Here is a 24,288-nt window from a genome sequence, read left to right on the forward strand (position 1 = left end):
ATTATTATTATATTATATCATTGCTTCAAAACTCTCAAACAAGGTCTTTATTGATGTCAATTTAATTCAAAATTACTATATATATATATATATATATATATAGGGGAGGAAGATTCCTCACACCTGTTCTTCAAATGTCCCTTCTCTATGCTTATTTGGCATTATTGGTGGGGGGTGTGGAAGCATCCTTGTGTCCATGCGGACTCTCTGGTGGAGTTCTCGAGCAGTTTGGGCAGACCTCCTATCTTGTCCTCCTTCCTCCAGACTGTCTGGTATATTGGGCCCATCTTCATTCTGTGGCAGATCTGGCTCGAGAGGAACATAAGGATCTTTCGTGAGGTCAGATTGTTTGTTCAACAAGTTTGGAATAGGATCATTGCCATGATCCGGGAGACAGTGGAAGCTAAATGTGAGGTGAATTTTCCGCTAAGTAGATATGAGGCAAACATTGTGAGTAGGTTTGGCCTGCAGGAGCTATCTCCTGCCTCAGCTTGTGTCAGGAGAGGTAGACGGGCTATGAAGAAGGTGCAAAGGGTGGGAAAGTGGATACCCCCTCAGGATGGGATTATCAAGATTAACACTGATGGCTCATCTAGGGGTAACCCAGGCCCAGCTGGAGTTGGTGGTGTTGGCAGGAATAGTAGGGGGGAGGTAGTTTTCCTCTTTTCGGTTCATAAAGGGAGGCACTCTAATAATTTTATGGAGGGATTTGCTATTCTCTACGCCCTAGAGTGGGCTTGGGAGTAGGGATGAAGGCAGGTGATTTGTGAATCAGATTCACAAATTGTTGTTAACTTGTTGAATGAGCAGAAGGTGAATGGGATCCAGTGGCAGTTGGCAGGGATTGTTCAACAAATTCTACATATTAGTTCTTTAATGGAGCAGGTGTCTTTCATCCACATCCCTCGTGAATGGAATAGAGCAGCTGATTGTCTGGCAAAGTGGGCCTTAGAACATGGTAGTGATTGGAAAGTTGAAGGTTGGGAGCATCTCTCCAAGGATCAATCTCAGGACTTGCAGAAGATTTTTACTGAGGATATGGATGGTTATGTAGTTGGTTGAAGCGAGGCTGGCTTGATGGTTCTATCTTGGGGCCCGGGGCTCTGACTCTCTTTGTAATTCTTGTTATTGAGTTTCAATACAATTTTTACCCCTTTTATTTAATATATTTTAAATACATTATGCAAATGATTTTTTCCTTAAACTTTTCACATCACATTCTACACATAATCATATTATGTCCAAAAATACTTTAATTAGAATATTGACAAAGCATCATTTCACACCAACATTACTTGTAATGTACGCATATTGATATTATATCTTTTAACATGTCCATCACATCTTCAAGTACAATTATTTATTAAATAAAAATCATACTCAAATATATAAATATTTAAAGAGTTCCCTCCCAAAAAAACACTCAAAATTGAATATCAATAATGACACATTCAAAATACACCTTAAACAAATAAAATAAATAAATCAACATGTCCATCACATCTAAAGTACAATTATTTATTAAAAAAAATTCACACTCAAATATAATATATAAAGAGTTCCCTCCTAAAAAAACACTCAAAATTGAATATCAATACTCACACATTCAAAATACACCTTAAATAGATAAAATAAATAAATCAACTTAATAAAAAACATTTTAATCAATTATAAACAAAATAGACTGATCTAATTCTAGAGTTGTGTATTAATAATAATATATTACATTTATTTGACCATATGGTACAAGTTGTCATTTGGATAAGAAATTGAGGTGGAAAGCTTCAATTTAAGATTGAGGGAGGGACCATGGTGGCCCACGATGATATAGATGTTTATTTGACACCCACCAACTATTTATAGAATGTTAGAGTTTAACTTTACATTATATAAATGGAGAGTTCAAATATGACTAAATGCAGTAATTTTTTAAATAATGTTTTATTTAATCTATATAGATAATGTATCAAATTAAATTTCAATTTATTTTTTTATTATTAATTAAGTATTTTAAATTTTTTTAAAATATGAAGTTTGTTATAAATTGATCAGATAGAAATAAATATACAATTTAAGTTGAGTAATGGAATAAATAATTTTTACGTAATTTATAAAAATATCAATTAATTTAAATTTAACAAATATTTAATTATATTAGTTATATGAATTAAATAAATAAATCTATTTTAACCCATTAATGGGTCTTTGGGGGCTAATCCTACATCAGATAAAGGGGAGGTCATATGGGAGCCACCTAGCAAGGAATGGATAAAAATAAATTTCGATGGTGCTTCTAGAGGAAACCCGAGAATCTCAGGTGTGGGGGTAGTGGCGAGGAATGACAAAGGATCTATCCTCTTCAAAGGAGCACACTGTCTGCAGGATGGTACGAATAACGAAGCGGAGGCTCAAGCGACACTTCTGGCAACTGAGTTAGCCTTAAATATGAAAGTCCAACAGTTGGATTTGGAAGGAGACTCTCAGGTGGTCATTAATGCAATTACTAAAGGCAACACTCCATCCTGGAAATTATCTCACTAGGTGGCTATTATCCGAGAGAAACTCAAATCTTTTGAGGAATTTTGGGTCTCTCACGTCAGGTGAGGTGCAAATGTAGTGGCAGATCTACTCTCCAATATTGGCTGCAACATGAATAGTCATAGGGCCAAGTGGTGGAATGGAGAAGGAAGCTTGTGGAAGTGGTCTTAAATGCAGTCCTAGAAATATGCAACTAACAACATGCACGCAAGGAAGCCCGTTATGACAAGTACATTTGTTAGCCGGTGTTTGCATTAAAAGTGGTAGTTGTCCATGGTAGATAGTACATTTTAGAGAAGATGGCGAAGTGCAGCAAATTTGCTGTGAAATCTCATGGCCTTTACGCCACCACACCTGCATTTATTACCTATCTCAAATGACGGCGGAGGAATTTAATTCCTTTGGTTTGCGAGCTGGTGGATAAGTTTGTATTTACTGTGAATTTTAAATGGTTTTTATGTCATTTGTATTGTAGAAGCTGGAGTAAATACTTTGTGTAGGTTTCATGGGAGCAAATTTCACTTTGTGAACTGAGAAGAAGTTGGTGCCGTTCCTGGGCATAGTATCGGAGAAGAGGATGCAGGGACTCTTTAGGTACAAGGAGGAGAAATTGTGGAGTGCAGCATGCCTTATTCTTGGAGAAGAGGTGTCCCACATCCATTTCCTCTACCAGACGAACATGGAGGTGTATTCCTTGATTTTGGCATGGGCATGTGAGTTTGAGCTGGAGGTGGAGAAAATCAGATTCACTCTGACAAAATTGATTGACGGGGAGTACCTAATCAACCTCAACTCCATTCTGGAGTGGGTAGTGCCTCAGACATGTATTCACATTAAGGAGGGTGATGACAAGGAGGAGTTGCTGCCATTTGATCACAGACCAGAGGATGACATAAATGACAAATACCATGAACGAGCTCGCATTGGTTGGGAAGCCATGAAGCTCCGTGTAAAACTCATTAGGACAGATGAAGTCTTGAAGGCTCTAAAGGTGGTGGTGCGGATGGAGGTTGGGAGAGAGCTGCGAGATAGATTCGAGGAAGGGCAGGCGGTTCAATTGCTAGCGAGTTTGGAAGGAGACCCCGACTTTGGATGCTTGGAATGCATTCCAAAGATGAAAAGCGAAGTTGCAAAGGGTAAAGCTACGACTGACAAGGTGGACGAGGAGAAGGTGAACTAGAGTGAGAGCGAGTGAGTGGCCATGTGGCCATTGTTTTTCCATGCTCTTTTAATATACTGTTTTATTAGCTGTTTTTTATTCATATGTCTGTAATATTTGGTGCGGGAGATGCATAGGATTGGTTCCTCCTTTGTTTTTGCATTTGAATGACTCTAGAATAGGCTATGAATGTGGATATTTTGGGCCACTGTTTACAGCTTTTAATTTGGCCTATGGATGCTAGTGACTGTATATCTTTTATTTCTGAATTAATTACCGATAAAAAAAAAAATCTATTTTATATTTAAAATATTAAACTAATTTATAATTATTTAATAATAATAAAAAACTAATTAATAAATTTTTAATTTAAAATCAATATATTTTGTGAGTGCAAAGACTTTAATTCTAATGTAAACAAAATATCTAATAAATAAAAATCATATAAAAATAAAATAAATACATTATTTTTTAATATATAATAAATTTTGTAGATATTTAAATCATTACAACCCACCCCATTTATACCTAAATCTGATAATTATAAAAAAATAATTTAAAAACCCACAAAAATTCAAAGGAAAAACTGGTAAGTTGAATACAAATTCTCATGTGCTTTGATACACTTAAATCCAGATGTAACACAAATTTCCATGGACAACCCGTAGCAGTATTAGTTGAAAAATATTTGTCATAAGACGAAGAAAAAATTACTTTTGCAAAGACAATCGGCCACCTTCCACCAAATGATAGGTCTATCCCGACTAATTTCAATTTCCTATACCACACTTCCTCGAACTGTACCTCCTAATTGCCAGTAACCAACTTGATGATCACGATAAGTGTCACGACAATAAAATATACTCTCTCAAACCCAAGGTTTTTAATAAGTAAATTTGTTGTCTGCCATCGAAAGGATCTATCCTCTTGTCTGTACAAACTATTCAAACCTATTCACAATTTCTAGCGCACTCGATTGCCACTAAGACTTGCTTCCGATTGGCTTATTTGGAATTGAGAAAATTCTATAAATTAGTCAGATCTATACCAACTTAAGCCTCTTCCTCACTCTCTCCCAATTTTATGTACCTTCGATAGATTCGGTAGGCAAACCAGGGAGAGGATTCAAGCAGAGCCCTAATCCACATTATCAGAGGCGGATATTTTTTCTTCATAAATCCGCTGGCAATTGCAGGAATTTCAAGGTATGTTGTTAGTTACAGTTTGATTGATAAATCTTATATTGTTCACAACTAAAAAGTGTTAAACCCCTTCGGAACTGCAGTTGGTTTTTGGTTGGGTATGTTAAGAATCTATCATTTATTTGTTTGCTGCTCTTAATTTAAGTTGCGTATGGTCTGGATCGATCAAGCGATTGTTTTCTTTCTTCTTTTGGTTTAAGTAAATAGTCTGATACGGGACTCGTTTGGATCTAATATTTGAATGCATGCTTTCCTTGAATTTAGTTGGGCGTGCCCAATGCAGTTGAATGATTTGTGCATGTAGGGGATCAAAGGTATCTAAGATATCTATGTAAATGCCTAATGCGTGTATATATGTCCTGTATATGTATATATCATATATGCATGCATGACTGTTGTATCCTTTTCTCTTTATATATGTGTATGCATACACATTTTTATTTGTGCAGATCTATATATATGTGTATGCATGTATTTTTGTGTCCTTAGATTTTAATACAAGTCTTCGTATAATTACATGTGACGTATTATATACAAACACATGCCTACAGTGTCTGTTTCTCTGTAACTACCTGTATATATGAGTGCATGTCTGTCTGTTCCTGCATATCTATATACCCATCTTTGATCCTGTGATACCTAAATAAATTGAAGTACAGTCCCATTTCTGCACTTTTCAGATAATTCTTATTTAGAGCGTAGGTTGTTTGTTTGCATCCACATTACATTATCAACCAAAAATAGCTGCAGCAAGCATCAATATCATAGGTTATTTTAAGGATGTGGAGCTTCTATGGTCAAATTGCTAATTAGAGTTTCATTGTGCAGTCATGGGACTTTGTCATCAATGAATGACTTAAACATAAATCCTAAAAAAATCAAACTCTAGCGTTGTATATTATGTATAGTCTCATCATTATATACTTCACTTTGTTAGATTTGGGGCATTTCCATGAATCAATCAGAGGGTTATGGGCATATTGATGCAATGCACGCCTAAATCAAATTAGTTGCAGCAAGTGTTAATGATTTTGATAAAGCGTATATCCCATTTATAAAACATCTTTGTGGGGTTATAACTGGACGTGGCATTTTAATATTTGTTGAGTCATTCTTCGATGTTTTCTGATGTACATTGGTGATAATCACAAGCGGACTTACAAAACACACAGGCACCTCTAATAGATGTTAGTACCACAAAGAGGGTGGATGCTAACACATCAGCTCAGGGGCTTTCACCCTAAAGCTTGCTTCTGGATAGCCAAAACTTTTGGTGCGTGTGATGCCTTATAAGCCTAATCTGTCTCATATTTATTTTCATTGTGGATAACTATGCACCGAAGATTCTTCTTACATTTTAAGTGATTAGAATTTTTGCCATGCAACATTTAGATATTCTCTCAATAGTTGTGGTCAAATGCATTTCTTAGATAAGTGCAAATTATTTAGAAGTTTTTATTTTTATGGGATTTTTTAACTGGGCGTATTATATCTATTATTAATACTTGAGTCATCCTTTGGTGAGCTATTTCTCATAAGTGGTCATTTCTTCTATAAGAGTTCTCTCATGTGGTACAGTTCATATTTGTGTGCGGGATACAGAGCATAATACAAATCATTCAGATGGGTGTAGGCATTTGTCTGCATTGCATGTATTACCATATATATTAGAAATTTAGAACTAAACAAACATACTCCTGACTCGTTCACTTATTTAAATTTAAGAAGGATCTGTACTAAGAAAATTGCCAGTGTCACTGCATTATGACTATGTAGAATGTTTTCATAATGTCTTGGAACAAATAGGCTTTCGCTTATCCATCTTTATTCTAAACATATTAGAAATTTACAAAGGAAGGTTTCCACGTAAGCTTCATTTTTCTCTGTTGCCACATGCAGGTCACTTTGATTTTCTCTTGGCATCAGGCACAGCTACTGAAATCTTCTCCTAACTAAATTATGTAATGCACACACACAAATGAATGCATGTATATATTTAATGCTTGTACCTCTAAGTACATTCTCGTATGTGTGTTCACTGTAGATGAATTCTGACACCCTGTGATTGATCTGGGCATCCTATGAATCCAGCATATTGATAGGCATAGTAATGGGAATATACCTATAGATTTGGATATACCTATACAAAGCCTGCTGCAGCTAATTTGATTTGAGTATACACTATAGATGAATATGTACGACCCTCTCTTTGATTTTCACGAGCCTTGAACATAGCACAGTCAAAGGCATAATACTGGTGCTGTACTCAAGTTGATTTGGGCATGCTCTGGATTAATGACATCAATGCCTACTGAAGCTAGTTTGATTTGAATAAGCAATGCTCTGAATCCAGAAAAGTTATGGTTACCATACTTAAATAGTTAAATATGAACACCATCTTCTCTTACATTGTTATTCCAAGCTTAATGTATAGTGCAAATATTAGTGAGAAAAAAGCAATTGTCTTTGGCAACTATTAGCAGCGAAATGGAGGAATGGATTGGAGATCATGGCAACTGATATCCTAGAATATAGATCTTGCAGCAGGTTTCATGTATATTAGCATGTTTGTTTTGTTTTTGAACTTATTTATACTTCCCCTGGTAGATCATTACATGAGCTCTTACTTTTTCACATCTGTACTGTCTCTTTCTCTCATGTACTCTTCTGCCCTGTGCTTTTCTGTTCTAATCACTGACCTGGAAGCAGCCAAACAAAATCTTGTCACAAATCTAGACTATAATACAGGATTGGAAGCCTTTCGAGCCTTCTAGAGAAAGAAATTATTTGGTAATATGAATATAACAATACTGTTAATATACAAAGGATTGGTTCCGACTCTCACAACCTGAGAACTAAACCTTTTGATTCATTTTTGGTAATATGAATATTATAATACTGTTTATATACAAAAGATTGGTCCTGACTCTCACAACCTGAGAACTAAACCTTTTGATAGTAATATCATGAAGTCTGGAGTCAGATTTGCTAGCCATAGAGCCTAACATATTTTATTCAATTCCAACGTCATATAGGGTATATTTTATTCTCAGTTTTTATTCCTACTGAATGGAGACTCATGTATCCTTAAAATGGCTAAATGTTGATGAACCGGACCAAAAGTAAGGAATATAAAAAGATATTTAGAAATTGGGATCCAATGCAGACTACATATGAAGGTTCTTCTTTTGTGGTGAAAAGTAAAGGGAGTCCAGAAACTAGGTGTACTGGCCTTATGTCATTTGTCTCACAAGTGCTTTTGGAAATGCTTGTACTGCTCTCATATTGTTTGTCATATTGAGAACTGTGATTCTAATTTTCTTTTGTGCTATTTATACTTTTACCTAATTACTTTATCTGCGATAGGTTGATGATTAATTGATACAATCCATAAAGTTTTTAACTTGTTTTAATTTTTAACTTTTTCATATATTGTAGCTTTTGAATGTTTGGTGCATTAAATTCTTAAAAGATTTTTATAATTTTATTCCTGCAGTTCAGTCTAGCTTCTCTTCCTTTTATCGAGTATTCTCATTTCTCAAGTTCTCTCCTGTACTGCAGCCTTGCAATATTCTCTCTAGTCAATGTGAGTGTATTTCTGTAATATTTATTAATAAAGATATTCTCCTACATTTTGAAGCATCCTCAGTAGCAATTAATTTTGTTTCTTTATCTATTGAGATTTACATCAATAGTAAAACAATATTGGAAGTGATTGTTATTGTCAAAATCATCTTGGTCGACATACTCGAGGTGCTTGAAACTGGAAAAGTATTTCTAACTTTTCTGTTAACTGCCTCAATGTCATCCAGTGTAAAATATCTACTGCATGGGTCTGTGTTATTGTGTATCTAATACAGCCAGAGCTGGAGATGGTTAGAAATCCTAAACACGGTGTCTACATTTTAAAGACAAACATGATCATATCCTTTTGTAGATTGATGAGTTGCTGCATTTCAGAATAGGTTCTTGCATTTTTTATTCAAGCTCTTAACTTTATGATATCTTTGTGTGCCAATGTGCGGACTTGTGGTGTTGAATCAGAGTTGATGAATTATATTTATTGTGGGAACTTGGTGCTGTCCCTATAATTGCAGGACAATGCTATCATGTCATGTGTCTATTTCATCTGAAACCTGCTCAGTTTGATGCTGTTTATATGATTCTAAGCCAAGGATTGGAACAAGGTTGAGGATAACGTCGTTTAACTATCTTGCTCAACTGTTTACCCACCTTAAGTGCAGTGGGTTGTGAGCTATTGTGTCCAAAATGCTTAAGGTGTACATATGTTGCTTCAGGTCTTGTAATTTATTACAATGTGCATTTCTTAATAATTTTATTAAGATTTCAGTGACTCAATACAAGTACTTGCTTGTAGTGTAAAAGTTGTTTTTCATTCAAAATCTTCCTTTTTCAATAGACACTGAAGTGAACTAACCAAGAAAAACCCATTTCTAATGATATTGTTTCTTATAGAGTGGGAGAACCTCCATTTATTAAGTTATTAGATTAATGTAGCTTGTCATAGTAATAATATCTACAATGGATATATGATATTAGCATTGTTTAAGTATAGTTTTTTAATTTGGTTATTCTTGTGCTATCATTATTACATTGTTGTACGTAGAGGTTTATTTGTTATGAGGTTGTTCCTCAATTTTAGGAAGTAGTTCATTTTCTTGGGCCTTATATAACAGGCCTCTCTGATGAAATATTCAATGGCTTGTTCAATAAAGTTAATATGGTATTAGAGCCAATGTATCGGAGAGCCTGAGTTTGGTGTATTCTCCAAACTTATGAAGAATTTTTCTGATGAGATTTGGATGCAATGAAGGAAATCCATGTGTGACTTCTAAAGCATTGAAATAGGGTGGAAGTGAAGATTCACTTGACCTGTGGCAGTGTGTTTTCCTTTACTTGTTGGGAGGCAATGAAGTGCTTGGTTGTGTAGAGAATATGACCTTGAAAGCATTAACAGATAAACAATGCCTGTGGAGTAGATTGTTTACTGTGCAAGATAGACTTGAAACTGAACACTTATGTGGTTTTAAATCTGCCATCAGAGAATCCATGCCACTATGTACTTCACTATAAAAGGTTTTGGCGCAGTTTCAAAGTGTTGGGTTTGATGCATTTGTGCTTTGTATTTTCTGGATCTCTAATCAATCAAATATTTGCACGGTTTGAAGTTTGTTAAATTCATGCAACACAATTGGTAGGCACAACAAATATCGGTGCAGCCTGTAAATCCTTACAACCCAGTGTGAGACTTTCATATTTAGTACTTGAACGAGTCTGTTTTATCTGAAAGAGAAAGGCGAACGCACTTCTTGTGCAATCTGCAATCAAGTTTGCTTTTATTCTTTATTTTCTAATATAAAGTTTTTGTCTATTGTAGATCTCATGAAAATTTAGGGCAAAAACAATTTATTAACTTTCTAAAATTATTAACTACTTGCCTTGAGTTTACCCTGAAGGGTATTCATTCCGTAACTTGTTAACATGCAGATATTTTTTTCTAAAAGTTGGTCAAATTGTGTGTAGTAGGCAGAAAAAGTTCCCTGTAAATTTGTTTTGTTCCACCATTTTGTTTTCTTATTTTGCCTATAAAGATATTGTTAATATAATATCTCTCAAACTGTAATGAATTTTCTCTTGTAAACTTGCAACATTGTGTCTAGTGGAGTCTGCAACATCCTTGTAAATCAGTTTTGTTCCAGCTCTAATTGATCTCCCAGTTTAATTGTTTTTGTAAACCTAGAGTCTAGGGTAGTGCCTGATATTGTAGGGATCCAAATCTTTCTTTTGGTTGACTCTTAGAAGTTGACTAGAAAGAATTATAGTCTATGGAGTCATAAAATACCCAACGTTTGTGACTATGTGGCCTTGATCAATTTATGTTGAACAAGGAGGCATGACTCATAGATAATCCAAAGACCTATGACAAAAGGCACGAGTAAGCTTTAATGCTTCTAAAGCTATTTTTTGCTGATGCCTTAGTTGCAGGAAGGAAGATTTGTTTCTGACTACCTTTTGTGTGTGAAGGATTTCAATGATTAATTGGCAACCATTGAAAAACCAGTAGATGATTAACATTTGGTTTTGTTAATAATACATAGTTTAGTAGTGTTACTTGATTCCTTTGTTGAGTCTTTGTACGGTTGTACAAAATTGTGGAGACTCGAGAACTTGTCATCAACACTTCTTTTACAAAAGGAATAAAGGTGAGAATATCAACTTCAAACATAATAGAGAGTGCATTCAATGCACAAAGCAAGAATAGAGGCAAAGATAATAAGGCAACTAGTTCATTAAGTGAATCTTCAAAGGGTGGTAATACTATGCAAAGATCCCAGTAGAAATGCTACTATTGTAAAGAGTTGGGACATTTCAAGAAAAAATGTCAAAATCATAATGAGATCTTGCTAGTGGTCAAAAGAAGTCACGATATGGAAATATTGTTGAAGAGGATGAACAAGTAGCAACAACTGACTTTGCTTTTGTGGTATCACAAAATTGGTTTGTTGAGTCTACAACCTCGTATTTTGACTTCAATGCATCTTGACACTATATGAGTTGCAAAGATTGGTATGTAAGTTTTCTTAAGGATAAGAGTAGTGAGTTTGTTTCTTTGGCTGATTGTTGGACTCACATTGAATAATTTTGTAAAATATATACTTAAGCATAGTTCATAAACTTGGACCTAGAGAGTACTCTTCAAGCCAAAAATTGACTCTATGAAAAAATTGGCAAAAACATGACAAAATTTGGCAACTTAAAAAAAAAATGTAAAAACTAAAAAACCATAAATTTTATGCAAAATGTAACTACAAAATGTATCAAATGATTTTGTTGAGAATCTAGAGGTAACACTCCTAGTGGGGTCAAGGGGCAATTCCTCTCATGAGGGCTTCTGGTAGTGTCCTTTGTAGAGTTCGGGGGCGGTTCCCTTCTGTAACATCCCCAATGAAATATTTTGCCAATTTAAATAAATAAACCACAACAAGATCTGATGCAAATTATGATATTCAACATGCCACCAAACCCAGAAGCACAAATTGCAAACACACCTTCACATACACAAGAGAAGCACGAGGGTAATTTCACCAATGAGATAGATGAATTGAGAATGAGATGATAAAATATGTACATATGCCTTGCTTATAAAGGCAAGGAGAGAGCAAGTAGAGATAACCTACATCCAACTACTAGCAACAAATATGAAATGCACCCTAAACATTATTAAATAACGTTCAACTAATATCTAATATAGTGTTATGTTGGCCCTAAGTAAAACCTAAGCCTAAGTAAATGGAACAAATCCACATTTACTTCAACACCCCCCCTTAGCGTAACTTAGGGAGATTATTATGCAATATGGTAGCAAGATGTAATATGGGTCCCAACAACTAGGCCATATCAGGTACCCATGTACAAATGCAAATGTGATGAAATGAAATTTGTCACAAATTGGAGAAAAGGAGAAAACCTCGTGGGACAAAACTCCTCTCCAAAAGAGAGAAAACAAACAAGATGATGCACGGAGGACTCACTAATACCCCCCAAGGACTACATACATCATGTATATACAATCAAGAATCCCCATAGAGGAAGGAAAAAGAGAGACATAATATCTGCCTCATAATGAAGAAGCTCCAATGCTGATGAAGTATGATTGGAAACAAAAGATGATCCAATGCTTACAAGCAACACATCTCCTCTAGGAAGAAACAAGTTCATTGAATGACGAAAAAGCCACTCTATGTCCAACTGAACGAAGGAGGAAAGAAGTCTCCAAATAGAAATCTTTGAAAACTGAGTAGGAGTCTCCAAGATCATGATCAAACTCAACCAAAAAATGTGATAATTCAAGTGAAGGAGGAAACTCATCAATGTCAATCTTCAAATGCAATGTATATGTATCAACAATCATGCTGAAATTGTCATCATAGAGGAGAAATCCCCTCAAGTATGTCTCCCAAATCTGCAAGATGAGACTCAACAAATAAGTCTGAAATAGTTGCCAAATACTTATCCATTAAAGCAAGATTTGGAACACTATGATCAACCTATTGAAGAGTAGAACTCAAATCTGAAGTAGTAGGTGGTGGAGGAGAACTAGTCTCAAGAACACCAAGATATAATCAAACTTCTCACAAACATGATTCACCTTGGATGGAAGGGTGTGAACATCAGTCAAAGGAACATTATCATTAGGTGCAAGATGAGAAATGGAGTACAATCGGGATGCATGATCCACCACACCTGTAACTATAATATCTCTAGTCTCCATATCTCCAATGAATACATGATCAGGAGTGAACTTAACTATCTTACCTTCTGCACCATGAGTAATTTGATAAACTAAAAGGAGATTAGTGGTCAAGGAGGGAACCCAAAAAATATCATTAAAAGATCCCTCTCCCATATCAACAGAATCTTTCCCGCAAACCTTCATATACGTATTGTTACCCATCAAACTGTTAGGTGAATTTCAAGGCTCAAAAGAAGAGAACATGTCCATAGAAGATGCCACATGATGAGATGCACCTGAATCTAGAAGCCATCTCCCATTTTCCGGAATAGTGAAAGCCAAGAGTGCTTTAGCTTTCATCTCATTGATAAATCCTGTGTTCGTTGATTGTGTAGATGAAGGTGCTGCTGAATGAGAAGCTAAAGAAGAAGAAGACACTAATGAGGGCAACTAAATGTTGTGCTTCTGAAGAAGGTGTGTAAGCTCATCAATCTTCTTATTGTAAAACCTATGCTCATCATTTCTTGGTCTCTTGCAATAAGCACATTTTATGTTCATTTTGGATGATTTCTTTTGAGAAGAGGTCTTGGAATAAGGGGTAGGCGATGAAGGAGAATCCTTAACTCTCTTCGGACTTAGAATCCTTATTCTGTTTCTTGCCTTTGTCACTTGGAACCTTTGGATTTGGATCTTTTGCAAGAAGTGCTTGAGACCTCAGAGGCGTCAATGTGCCCATTTGTGCGAACTTTGCTTGCTCCCTTGTGAGCTTATCTGCAAAATCACCAAGAGAAGGCATTTTGTGTGCACTACCTAGAGCATCCATAGTAGCATAAAATGTAAAAGCAAACATAGAATAATTAGGACCTAGCTTAGAGAGAATTGATAGAATCAATTGTTCATCCTCTATTGTAATCCTGCATTTTGTCAATTGCAATATAAGAGAATTGAGTTTTGTGAAGAAGTCTTGGATATTGTCAAAATGTCTAGGATCGAGACTCATTAGTTCATTCTCCAACCAAAATTTTCTCATCTCATTTGGCTTACCAAAGAGACTCTAAAGGGTAGTCCAAATATCATTAGGACTTTTACAAGATACAACATGATATCTAAGATCAGGAGAAATAGACATAATGAGAGTACCAAGAGCTTCATCTCTTCAATCAAACCATTTTCTCTTTTTTGTAGCACTTGTGGATTTTGGATCTTGGCTGAATGTGATTTGCTTCAGTTGCAATTTCAACAACAAAATCTTCGTATTGGATTTCCACTTATGATAATTGTATGGAGTTAGAAGTTTTGCTTTAGGCAAATTGATGATCAACAAGATAATGCAGCAAAATATCCCTCATAATATAAACAGTCAACCCCTTCACAAGAAATTGAGGAAAACCAAGACATGACTTTGATGGGCAAAAATGAGCATCAAACAACAAAATCACTGGAAAATACTTGTACCATTGCGAAGTTGACGAAAACAACTTTTTGTTGATGTTTGGTTTGCAAAAAATGGCCTCTGTTTGCAAAAGTTATGCAATAATGAAAAAAAGGCCTATATTAGGCACTTTTGAAGCACCAGGGGGCTTAACAGGAAGTGACTGGTCCCTCCATGTGACCATGGTCGAGCACTTGAGCAAAAAAAATTCCCTTTAAGGCTAGGAGGGTGATAGCAGAGTGTTGGTGGGTAGCCCGTGCCAACATTAGCCAGCCACTACACCTCAAGCACCAATTGCCATGAACACCAACTCACACATTATTATTGAACTGTATATAAAGAGATAAAGATAGGCTAAGCACCAACTACCATGAGCACCAACTCACACATTGTTATTGAACCATCGATGTATATAAAGAGATAAAAACAGGCTCCATAAGCAATGCGGGTTTAATTCTCAATGCCCTAGCTCAAGCCCTTCTTATAGGGGCCTAGCAGATAGCTTTGCACGACAATAAAAAACCAGAAACGACAAATATTTGTAACAAGCTTTAGGAATTACTAAAGTCTAAAACAAGAGTAATAATATATGGCCAATAAAATAATATGCCTGCCCAAAAATAAAATTGCTGGTCCAAGCATAAGAAACTGCCTGCAAACAATACAAGGTGAGTAGTCTAATGAAAGCTTTTAGGCGATGAATGAGACCACTGCACTTCAAACAGTGATCCTTCAAACAATTCGTGGCTTCTCGTACAATGAAAACCATTGCTAGACGCCAAGGAATATGGGCCAACAATTGCAAGCCAATAAGTAAAAGAAACCCACCGCATTGTACACAATGAGCTCCAAAAAAAAAGCTGATTTGAGAGAAGTAAAGCGTTCTCTGCTAGTTAATAACAAGGTTGCCCAATCAAGGAACCTCTTGGATTTGCAAAAGAGAATCCGTTGGCCAACTCAATTCACAGAAGGTGATCTGCAAAAAGAATCACGTCAAAGAAATTTTGACAAAAGACCGGCTCCAAATCAGGTCGATTACCCTTTAAATGTCATCGGCAAAAACTATTTTTGAAGCACCAACGAACCAATATATGCCGTTTAGCTCCTCACATGGGCTTTCAAAGCATGAGTTGAGGTATTGTGCAGGTTGTGAACAATATCGTCAAATGAAAATAAATAGATCAGGTAAAGAATTAAAGATGCCAGCCTCACAATAATATTAAATCGCTAAATCAAGAAATGATAGCAAGGAGAGATCAACTAATAATGGTGCATGCCAACCAAATCAGAATCTACCAACACAGCCAAAGATAATTGAGAACAAAAGGAGAATAGATGGATGTGCGCCAAATGCAATGGCACTTATATTGCCAAATGACCCTCCGGGGACCTCAAAAATTCACTGACAGAAACTCCTAGCATGAAAGGCAATGCAGATTGAAGGCTCTAATACCATGTTGGTGATGGCCACCAAACCCAGAAGCACAAGCTGCAAACACACCTTCACATACACGAGAGAAGCACAAGGCTATTTCACCAATGAGATAGATGAATTGAGAATGAGATGATAAAATATGTACACATGCCTTGCTTATAAAGGCAAGGAGAGAGCAGGTAGAGATGATTGACATCCAACTACCAGCAACAAATATTAAATGCACCCTAAACATTATTAAATAATCTAATACCCTAAGTAAAGCTTAAGCCAAGTAAATGGGATAAATCCACATTTACTCCAACACAACAAACATTTAATTACTTATGACAAACTAAAATATCCACAAATTTCATCAATTTAACCAATGTTTAGGTAGCTAGTTTGACATAAATCTTGCAGCAATCAAACTTCACAAATTCCATATAACCTAGAAAAATTGCAACTCAAACGAGCAATTAGTCAACATTGAAATTGAAGCAAATGACCTTGAAATGCTTGTAACTTAATATAATGATATGAATCTGATTTTTGCATCAAATAGGATTGTTATGACAATAATTACAACATCAAACCCTACATGAAATTGCAACATAAATAGCAATTCTGAACTGGCAAACACACATGAAACCAAACTAGCTTAACTTCATTACTCCATGAAGTTTCTTTGTGATCTCCAAATGATATCACTGTCATGTACCAAAGGGGTTTCAACTTCAAATACTTGCAACCAATGGGTTTTCGTCCACTGATTACAATCACCTATGGGTTTTTGTCCATGAAAGTAACTTGAACTCAAAGTGCTTTGATAGATAAATTGACATTAGATGAGAATGAGATGATTTCCCTAATGGAAATGTTACAAGTTTTATAAGTTGCAGCTCTCTAATTCTTTGATTGAATTCAAGCTCTCTAAAGTACTCATCTTCATCCTTGCTTTCAAAACTATCCATAATTCTTTGATTGATTTCATAAATGTTTGCACATGACCCTATATAATTAATCCATGATGCCACCAATTATAAGCAACTCCCTCCAAATGTAAATTAGCAAATTGAATAGTATTTCCTTCTGCCATGGGACTATGTGTAAAGAATGCTTGTAGCTTTTGTAGCCAAGCCATTGTTGAAATTTTATTACTTCTGCCAAACATCGGTGCACTCAATTTTACAATCATCTGTTTTAAAGCTCACTTCTCATCATTTTGGTGATAATTATGATGTTTTCTTCTTGAAGCCCTCGTGTCTTGGATTTCCAAATAAGTTAAATGATACATTTATTCGAAAAGCCTGAGGTTTGATGTTGTATTCTTCAATGATTCTTTCAAGTTCATCGCCATAAGGCTTTTCATGAGCTTCTTCTTCAACTCTTCCTTTCTTAGAAACATTGGCTCCGAAGGTTTTTGAAAGGAATGCTTAGTAGATCTACCATTTCTTGATGTGCTTCGTTCACCCTGAGGTACTCTGTTTAACTCTGCATTCTTCAATTCATTCAAAGTTTCTGACATTTTCACCATTAGAGCAGTCAATGCATCTTGCCTCATTCATTCTGATTACATTTTCTTGGAGGATCTTCTCTTTATCTTCAACATTAAGCCTGCTTTCTTTTCCTGATATTTTCTTTGTCATTGGGGTTTTGTTTTAACAACTATTACTCTCTTTTTACGTATTGGATTTCTTTGTCCCCTGAAACCATCAACAGATAAGTCTACCCAATAGACTGCCAAGATCTTAGCTTTGATTCCACTATAATATCCCCAAAGAAGTATCTTACTAGTTTTAATAATTAAATCACAACAATCTCTGATGCAAATTATGATATTAAATATACATGTAATTACTTCCAAAATAAACTGAAATATCCACAAATGTCATCAATTTCACCAATGTTTGGGCAACTAGTTAGACATAAAATTTGCATCAATCAGACTTCACAAGTTCTATACAACTTAGCAAAATTGCAATAAAGAGTAGCAACTAGTCAACACTGAAATTGCACCAAATGACCTTGAAATGTGTTGGTGTAAATTATGTCTCATAATTACACTTTACTTAAGTTGACTTAGGGTAATACATTTCATAGTAGTTTGCATATGAGACACTTAGGGAAGTGTGCACATAGGGAAGTTGCTTGTAGGAGAAATTCCACCTTTTGTGGACTTATCTTGTTGTTACATTCCAACTTCATTGGGTGATCCACCTCTTGTGGAATATTTTATTATTTCTCCTACCTACCCTTACCTACCCTTGTTTCGAATTGGGCCACATGTCATGATTGTGTTCTCACATATCCATATGGCCTTGCCTTTATAAGCATGCTCATCTACATTGTACGTAATGATCTAGTTGATCATATTTTGTATCTTGATGAGAATACAGTTTGTTCTTATCAATCTTTTGTCTCTCTTGTTTGTGCTATTCATTGGGGCTCTAGATCTCAGTTATTTTGACAAATTCTTACAAAATGCTTGCAACTTAAAACAATGATATGAATTTGATTTTTGCATCAAATAGGACTATTATGACAGTCATTACAACATCATGGAACAACAAAAACTCCTACCTTAAATTTGTGACACAAACAACAATTTTGAACTTGCAAACATGTAAAATCAAACTAGTTGAACTACATTACTCCTAGAAGCTCTGTTGTAACCTCTGACTGAGATTACTCTAATGTACCAAAGGGGTTTCATCCTTTGATATATGCAACCAATGGGTTTTCTTCCGCTGACTGCAATCTCCAATGGGTTTTAGTCCATAGAAGTGACTTGAATACAAAGTGCTCCTATAGATAAATTGATATAAGATGATATGACTTCCCTAATTGAAATGTTCAATTTTTATATGTTGCAACCCAAACTTGGGTGCCCAAAATCGCATGCCTCATTTTGGAGTAAAACAAATTAAATAACTCTTCAAAACCGTTAGCCTAATCCTAAGTGGGTTCTTAGGCCTAAAATGTAAAAATTACAAATTACATAATAAGGTCAGCCCTACATACCTTACAAGAAATAAATCATCTTATTTGAATTGAGCAATTTATCAATGACATTAAATTAACCAAAAATGGGACATGACACCATGGCATTCCTTGTTGTGATACATGGTTGCCTCAAGGGGTGAAGCCCCACCACCAAGCTCAAATGAAGAACTTCAAAACCACACAAACCTTGAGTGTGCACATCATTTTTCAGAATTTTTTAATGGTAAACAACAATGCTTATAAAGACAAAAATAAGTTTTTGTAGTGTTTAATCCATGTTCTTTTTTTGCATTTTTGACATGTTGCTAGCATGGTGAGAAAGGCATCATAATCTCAAGTGAGACATATGCAATGATCAACATACTTAAGGCAAGGATATAGGGAGAGATTCAAGGTATGGAAGAACTTAGCAACAAATGATGAGGATCAGCTCCAAGGTGATGGCGAATCAAAGACAAGTGAGATAAGAGGCAAGGAGTAGTATGATCAATGCATTCACAGCCAAAAGGAAAGAACAAGCATAAACATCACAATATCTACGTCCAATGCAGCACTAAGGCAGAATTTCAAAGCAAGAAGGTGAAGGGATTTAGGATCAAGGACATAGTTCTAGAAGAGTTAATCAAAGTTAGAAGATGATGCAATTTGGGAATATCTCTTACCTTTGTCTCATTCATGATCGAGCTTAAAAATGTTGAGTATCAAGAGATATTGTATCAATCACCTACATTTGTGATGAGTTACAAGGAACAAGATGAGGTGGCGCTCAGTTAGTCTTGTCACTTCATTCCAAGTCAGAGTGTCTAGGTTCATTGCAATTGACTCATCCAACGAGGCGGATAACTACCACATGTGGGCAAAAAGTTTGATGCACCTACCCTCGTCATTCATTGGTCAGAAATTCAAGGAAGGACATTTGTCGTATATTTTGTAATTTTATCATTGGTCAGGCATTAAATGCTTTATAATGAGTGTAACAAACCTTAATTAGGGTTTCTATCTTGAAATCTTGGCCATTGATTGTGAATCAATTTGAGCCATTCAATTTTAATAAGAGCACTATATAAGGCTTCACTTTCTCATTTGTAAAGGTTAATAGTTAATAGTTCAAGAATAGCAGGTTAATAGTTGATAGTAGTTAGCAATTAGAATTAGAGTAGGAGAAGAAGGCAGAAATTGATGCCAAACTTGTAAATAAACATCCTTTTCATTGAAGATATGTTGGAATGTGTTGTTTCTTCTACATTACTGCATGGTTTCTTGTTGGATCATCATATTAGATGATAATAATTAGATGGATGAAAGATCTTTGTGCATGATTGATGGTGAAGCTCTTATGTTCATACTACTAGTATTTCATTGATTGGAAGTATCTTGCGTAGTCAACTAAACTCATCTATCCAAGCTTAACTTCAATTGCTACTTCTTCAATGATATGCATTATCTTTATGGTGTCTATGTTTGTGGTAGTGATTTGAATATCGTATGCTTACCTTAGGAGATCGCATTAAACTTTGTGGAGTTGTTGCTTTGCCATGCAAAGCAAAGTCTAGTTGAGTTTCACTAAAGATTGTCCATCGCTCTTGCATTCTTAGGATTAGATTATGTTTCTTAACCCTTTATCCTTTTGCTATTTTTTCAAGTCAAGTTACCTTCCACGTTCCAACAACATTCAAACATTCAAGTAAAATGTAAGTCCACCTTGTGATTCTAGCAATATCACATCAAACACACATTAGGAACCTTGGAGTCATCCTATTTGATCACTCAGTTTAGCACTTGGGAGGATTTTGTTCAAGAGAGGATAGAATACTTTGTATTTTATTCTGTGTTTCATAGTGCATAAAAAACACATCAATAGGTCCTAGATGGGCTAATAGAGTTGAATCCGTTCAATATTAGTAAGGCATGGTGAACCAAAAGGGTTTAGATTCAGAATATGTTGATTTGCATGGTCCTATGAGGACCCTTGCTGTGTTTGTGCAAAGTATTTTTTGTTACTTGCCGATTACTTTTCTAGGAAAATATGGGTTTGTTTCTTGAACGATAAGTTATAGTTTTTTTTTTTTGGTGTGGAAATCATTTGTTGGAAAATAAACAAGCAAACAAGTCAAGACATTGAGATTAGATGATGGAGGTGAGTTTGTCTCTAACTAGTTCAATGAATTTAGCCCAAAAAAAAAAACAGAGTTGTGGAAAGGAGGAACAAAAAAATGATGGATATGGTAGGGTGCTTGATGCACAACTAAAATTTGCCATAAAGGTGTTGGGTAGAAATTGCGAGTAGTGCAGTCTATATCTTTAATAGAAAGTCTTTGTAAAATCTTGCAAAATGCCACTCTTGAGGAAGCATGGTCAGATTGAAAACCATTTGTAAGTCATTTTTGAGTTTTTGGTTGTGTTGCTTTTGCACATAGTCCTTAGGAAAAGAGAAGTGATTTAAAAGCAAAATGCAACCATATATATTTGTTGGTTATATTGAAAAATCCAAAGCATAAAGCCTACTAGATGTCTCTACAAACAGAATTGTGGTTAACATAGATGTTATTGTAGATAAGAAAAAAATCCTTCCTCTCAATTAATGTTAATTCTACAAATGATAGTGTATAGGTAACTACTCTTGATTTTGGAACAAGTTTTGATATTGAAATCAAATAAGAAACTTTAGGAGCCTCAAATTATAAAGGTATCAGTTGGAGAAGAGAGTGAAGCTTAGTCATAACAACACAATGGAAGGCCTATCTACATGTTTGGGAAAGCAACTTGTTCAAGGTGGTGAGTAGGTAAATTTTGCTCCATCTTCTGTTGTTTCACAAATATTTGAGCCTTGGACATTTGTAGATGCCAAAGGGAAGTTTGAATGGGAGGCTGCGATGAAGGTAAATTATTATGCCTTGACGAAAAATAAGACTTGGGTTTTGTCAACATTGTTCTTAGGAAAGAAATCCATTGTTTGTAAGTTCATTTATTGTGTGTAAATCAATGGCTATTTGAACAAGTCTAAAGCTCATGTTGTCCCTAAAGGATATGCATAGGATGAAGTGTGCACCATGACGAGACCTTTGCTTCTACCATAAGGATGGTAACCTTTTAGCTAGTTATCTCCGTTACTTCTCAAATTGGATGGAAGGTATATTAGATGGATGTTAAAAGTGCCTCCTTGAATGGAGCTTTGGAGGAAGAGGTCCACATGACTTAGTTGCTAGGATTCTAGATTCCAAGCTAAAAGCATTTGGTTTGTAGGTTGATAAAGTCCTTGTATGGACTTAGTAGACTCTTTGATAGAAAACTCGATATAGACCTTACAATAATATGGACTTAGGAAGTAGGCTCATGTTCTTGGACTGATTTAATAAGCCCTTGTGCGATGTAATATTCAACAGTTTGTTCAAAAAAGTTATATAGGAATACATGATATATTTTGTTTGCATCAATTAAGTATGGTAAGGATAATTAGGGAGCACTTGTACAAAATAAGAGGAAAATTCCTTAGTTCAAAGGGGGTGAAGTGTGATGGAGGCAGTGTCATTTCCGGCAATTGAAGTGAAACCAGCTAGGAAAAGGGAATTGTCCAATGAAGGATCTACACATTTCTTACAAAAATTGACAAATTGGTGACTTGATAGGATGTGTTGCAGTGCAATTGCATGAACTTGCCAAAATTTCAAAAAAAGTTGCGATTTTTGATGCCATAAAATATTCAGTCCATGTTACAACACAATCCACAACCATGAAATTGAAAGATTGGTTAGATTCATGAGATGGGAATATAAGATAAAGAAAAAATCATCACTTATATGAAGATCAATGTTAAATAGTGTTTAAAAAAGGTACTTTTGAATGTCAGAAAGTAAATTGATCTTTTTACCATTTGTCCAGTAACTAGTTCTAAACTAGTTTACTGCATTTTCAAGTATTAGGTTAGTGATGTTAATAGATATGGATAAGGTTTTCTTATATTAATTTGTGTGATTGTTCTTTGACATATGCATAATCCATCGATAAGGTAGGTCTTTTCAGCCATGTTAAACTGCCAGTCAATTTAAAAAAAAGTATATGATCGCTCTCATGTTATATATTATAGTTCTAGAATATTTTGAAGTTATTTAAATTTTTTTTATAATTTTAATACCATCTTCTGGTCTTTAGGTTCTCTTAAGAGCTAAATTATTGGCAAAGCTGCAATGGAGAAATTGATGGAGGCAACTACAATTGCTCATTTTTCAGGCCTTCTTTTAGATGACCTGCGACCTACTACTTCAACAGTTAAAGATGCACTGAAGCAACCATTTGTTATTGGTAATGTATTATGGGTTACACTGCTATTTTCTCTTTGCTCTTCTTAAACTAGATCTTACATTTATATAGCTTCATGGAAGTGCAGTTTTAAACTAAATTAGTGGAAATCTTTCTGCAATTTCTTGCACTTAACCATGTCTTTGTAGGCATGCAAAGAATTGTTAATGTAAATAGAGAAGGAAAATGAAATTGCTATAATAGGAAATTCCATGGATAATAGGAGGCAATGACTTTAAATGCTACTATAAATATAGTTGTTTTATGAAGTTATCTATGAACAAATAATTTTGGCATGACTTTTTATCCTTACAATCTGTTGTATATAGCAGGCTTTCCAAATTGTTCCAAGAATTGATGCAGTGCAATTCAGCTAGTTCTTGTTTTATTTTCTATTTATAGAGGCATATAAAGCAAAAAGGTTCTTCTATATTGATTAGTTGGCAAACTTAAGGAAGCAAACTCTTTTTAGCATAGTGGTCAATTTAACTTAGTCATGATTGATGAACTCTTGTTAAGGTGATTTGTGTAATGCAGTGTTACATTGCGACGTGTCCCCTGGACTTCTCCAGCTGTTCCTGTCCATAGCTAGGACATGTCCTTGGGGAAGTTCTTGGGCATCAAATAATTCACGTATGTTGTGGAAACAGCAAAAAATTGTAGTGGATGGCTGGCCATCCCTGAGACCCTTGGAATGTTTGGCATATCAGATATAAAAATGAGGTCAAGGCTGCTGCAAATATCCGTTTTTCTAGAACTCAGTTCTGTCTTTCAGATTATTAGTACATAGAAACTCTAGATACTCAATAATCAATAGTAGATTTCACAAAGATCATTCTAAGTGGGTCCAGGAGAGTACTAATCAAGGAATGAAATCCTATCTCTGGCCTTGAATGTAATGTGTCAAAATGTCTTGAATATCTAATATTGCCTGATATCTGTTATCACAGGCCACTGATGTTTGCAATTTTCTTCTTTATACATTAT

General features: G+C 35.2%; 1 protein-coding gene across 1 annotated transcript in view; it reads left to right on the forward strand.

Moving 5' to 3' along the window:
• The first annotated feature begins 4,404 nt into the window (after nucleotides 1-4,404).
• The window catches only part of LOC131044647 (uridine kinase-like protein 3), a 96,275-nt gene continuing 76,391 nt past the window's right edge, over nucleotides 4,405-24,288 (forward strand). The window contains exons 1-2 of the mRNA XM_057978011.2: nucleotides 4,405-4,902; nucleotides 23,155-23,304. Of these exons, the coding sequence (XP_057833994.1) occupies nucleotides 23,190-23,304 (115 nt within the window). The 5' untranslated portion in view covers nucleotides 4,405-4,902; nucleotides 23,155-23,189. The remainder of the gene's footprint in view (nucleotides 4,903-23,154; nucleotides 23,305-24,288) is intronic.

This window comes from Cryptomeria japonica, chromosome 1 (assembly GCF_030272615.1).
Source record: "Cryptomeria japonica chromosome 1, Sugi_1.0, whole genome shotgun sequence".
NCBI classification, from domain to species: Eukaryota; Viridiplantae; Streptophyta; class Pinopsida; order Cupressales; family Cupressaceae; genus Cryptomeria; species Cryptomeria japonica.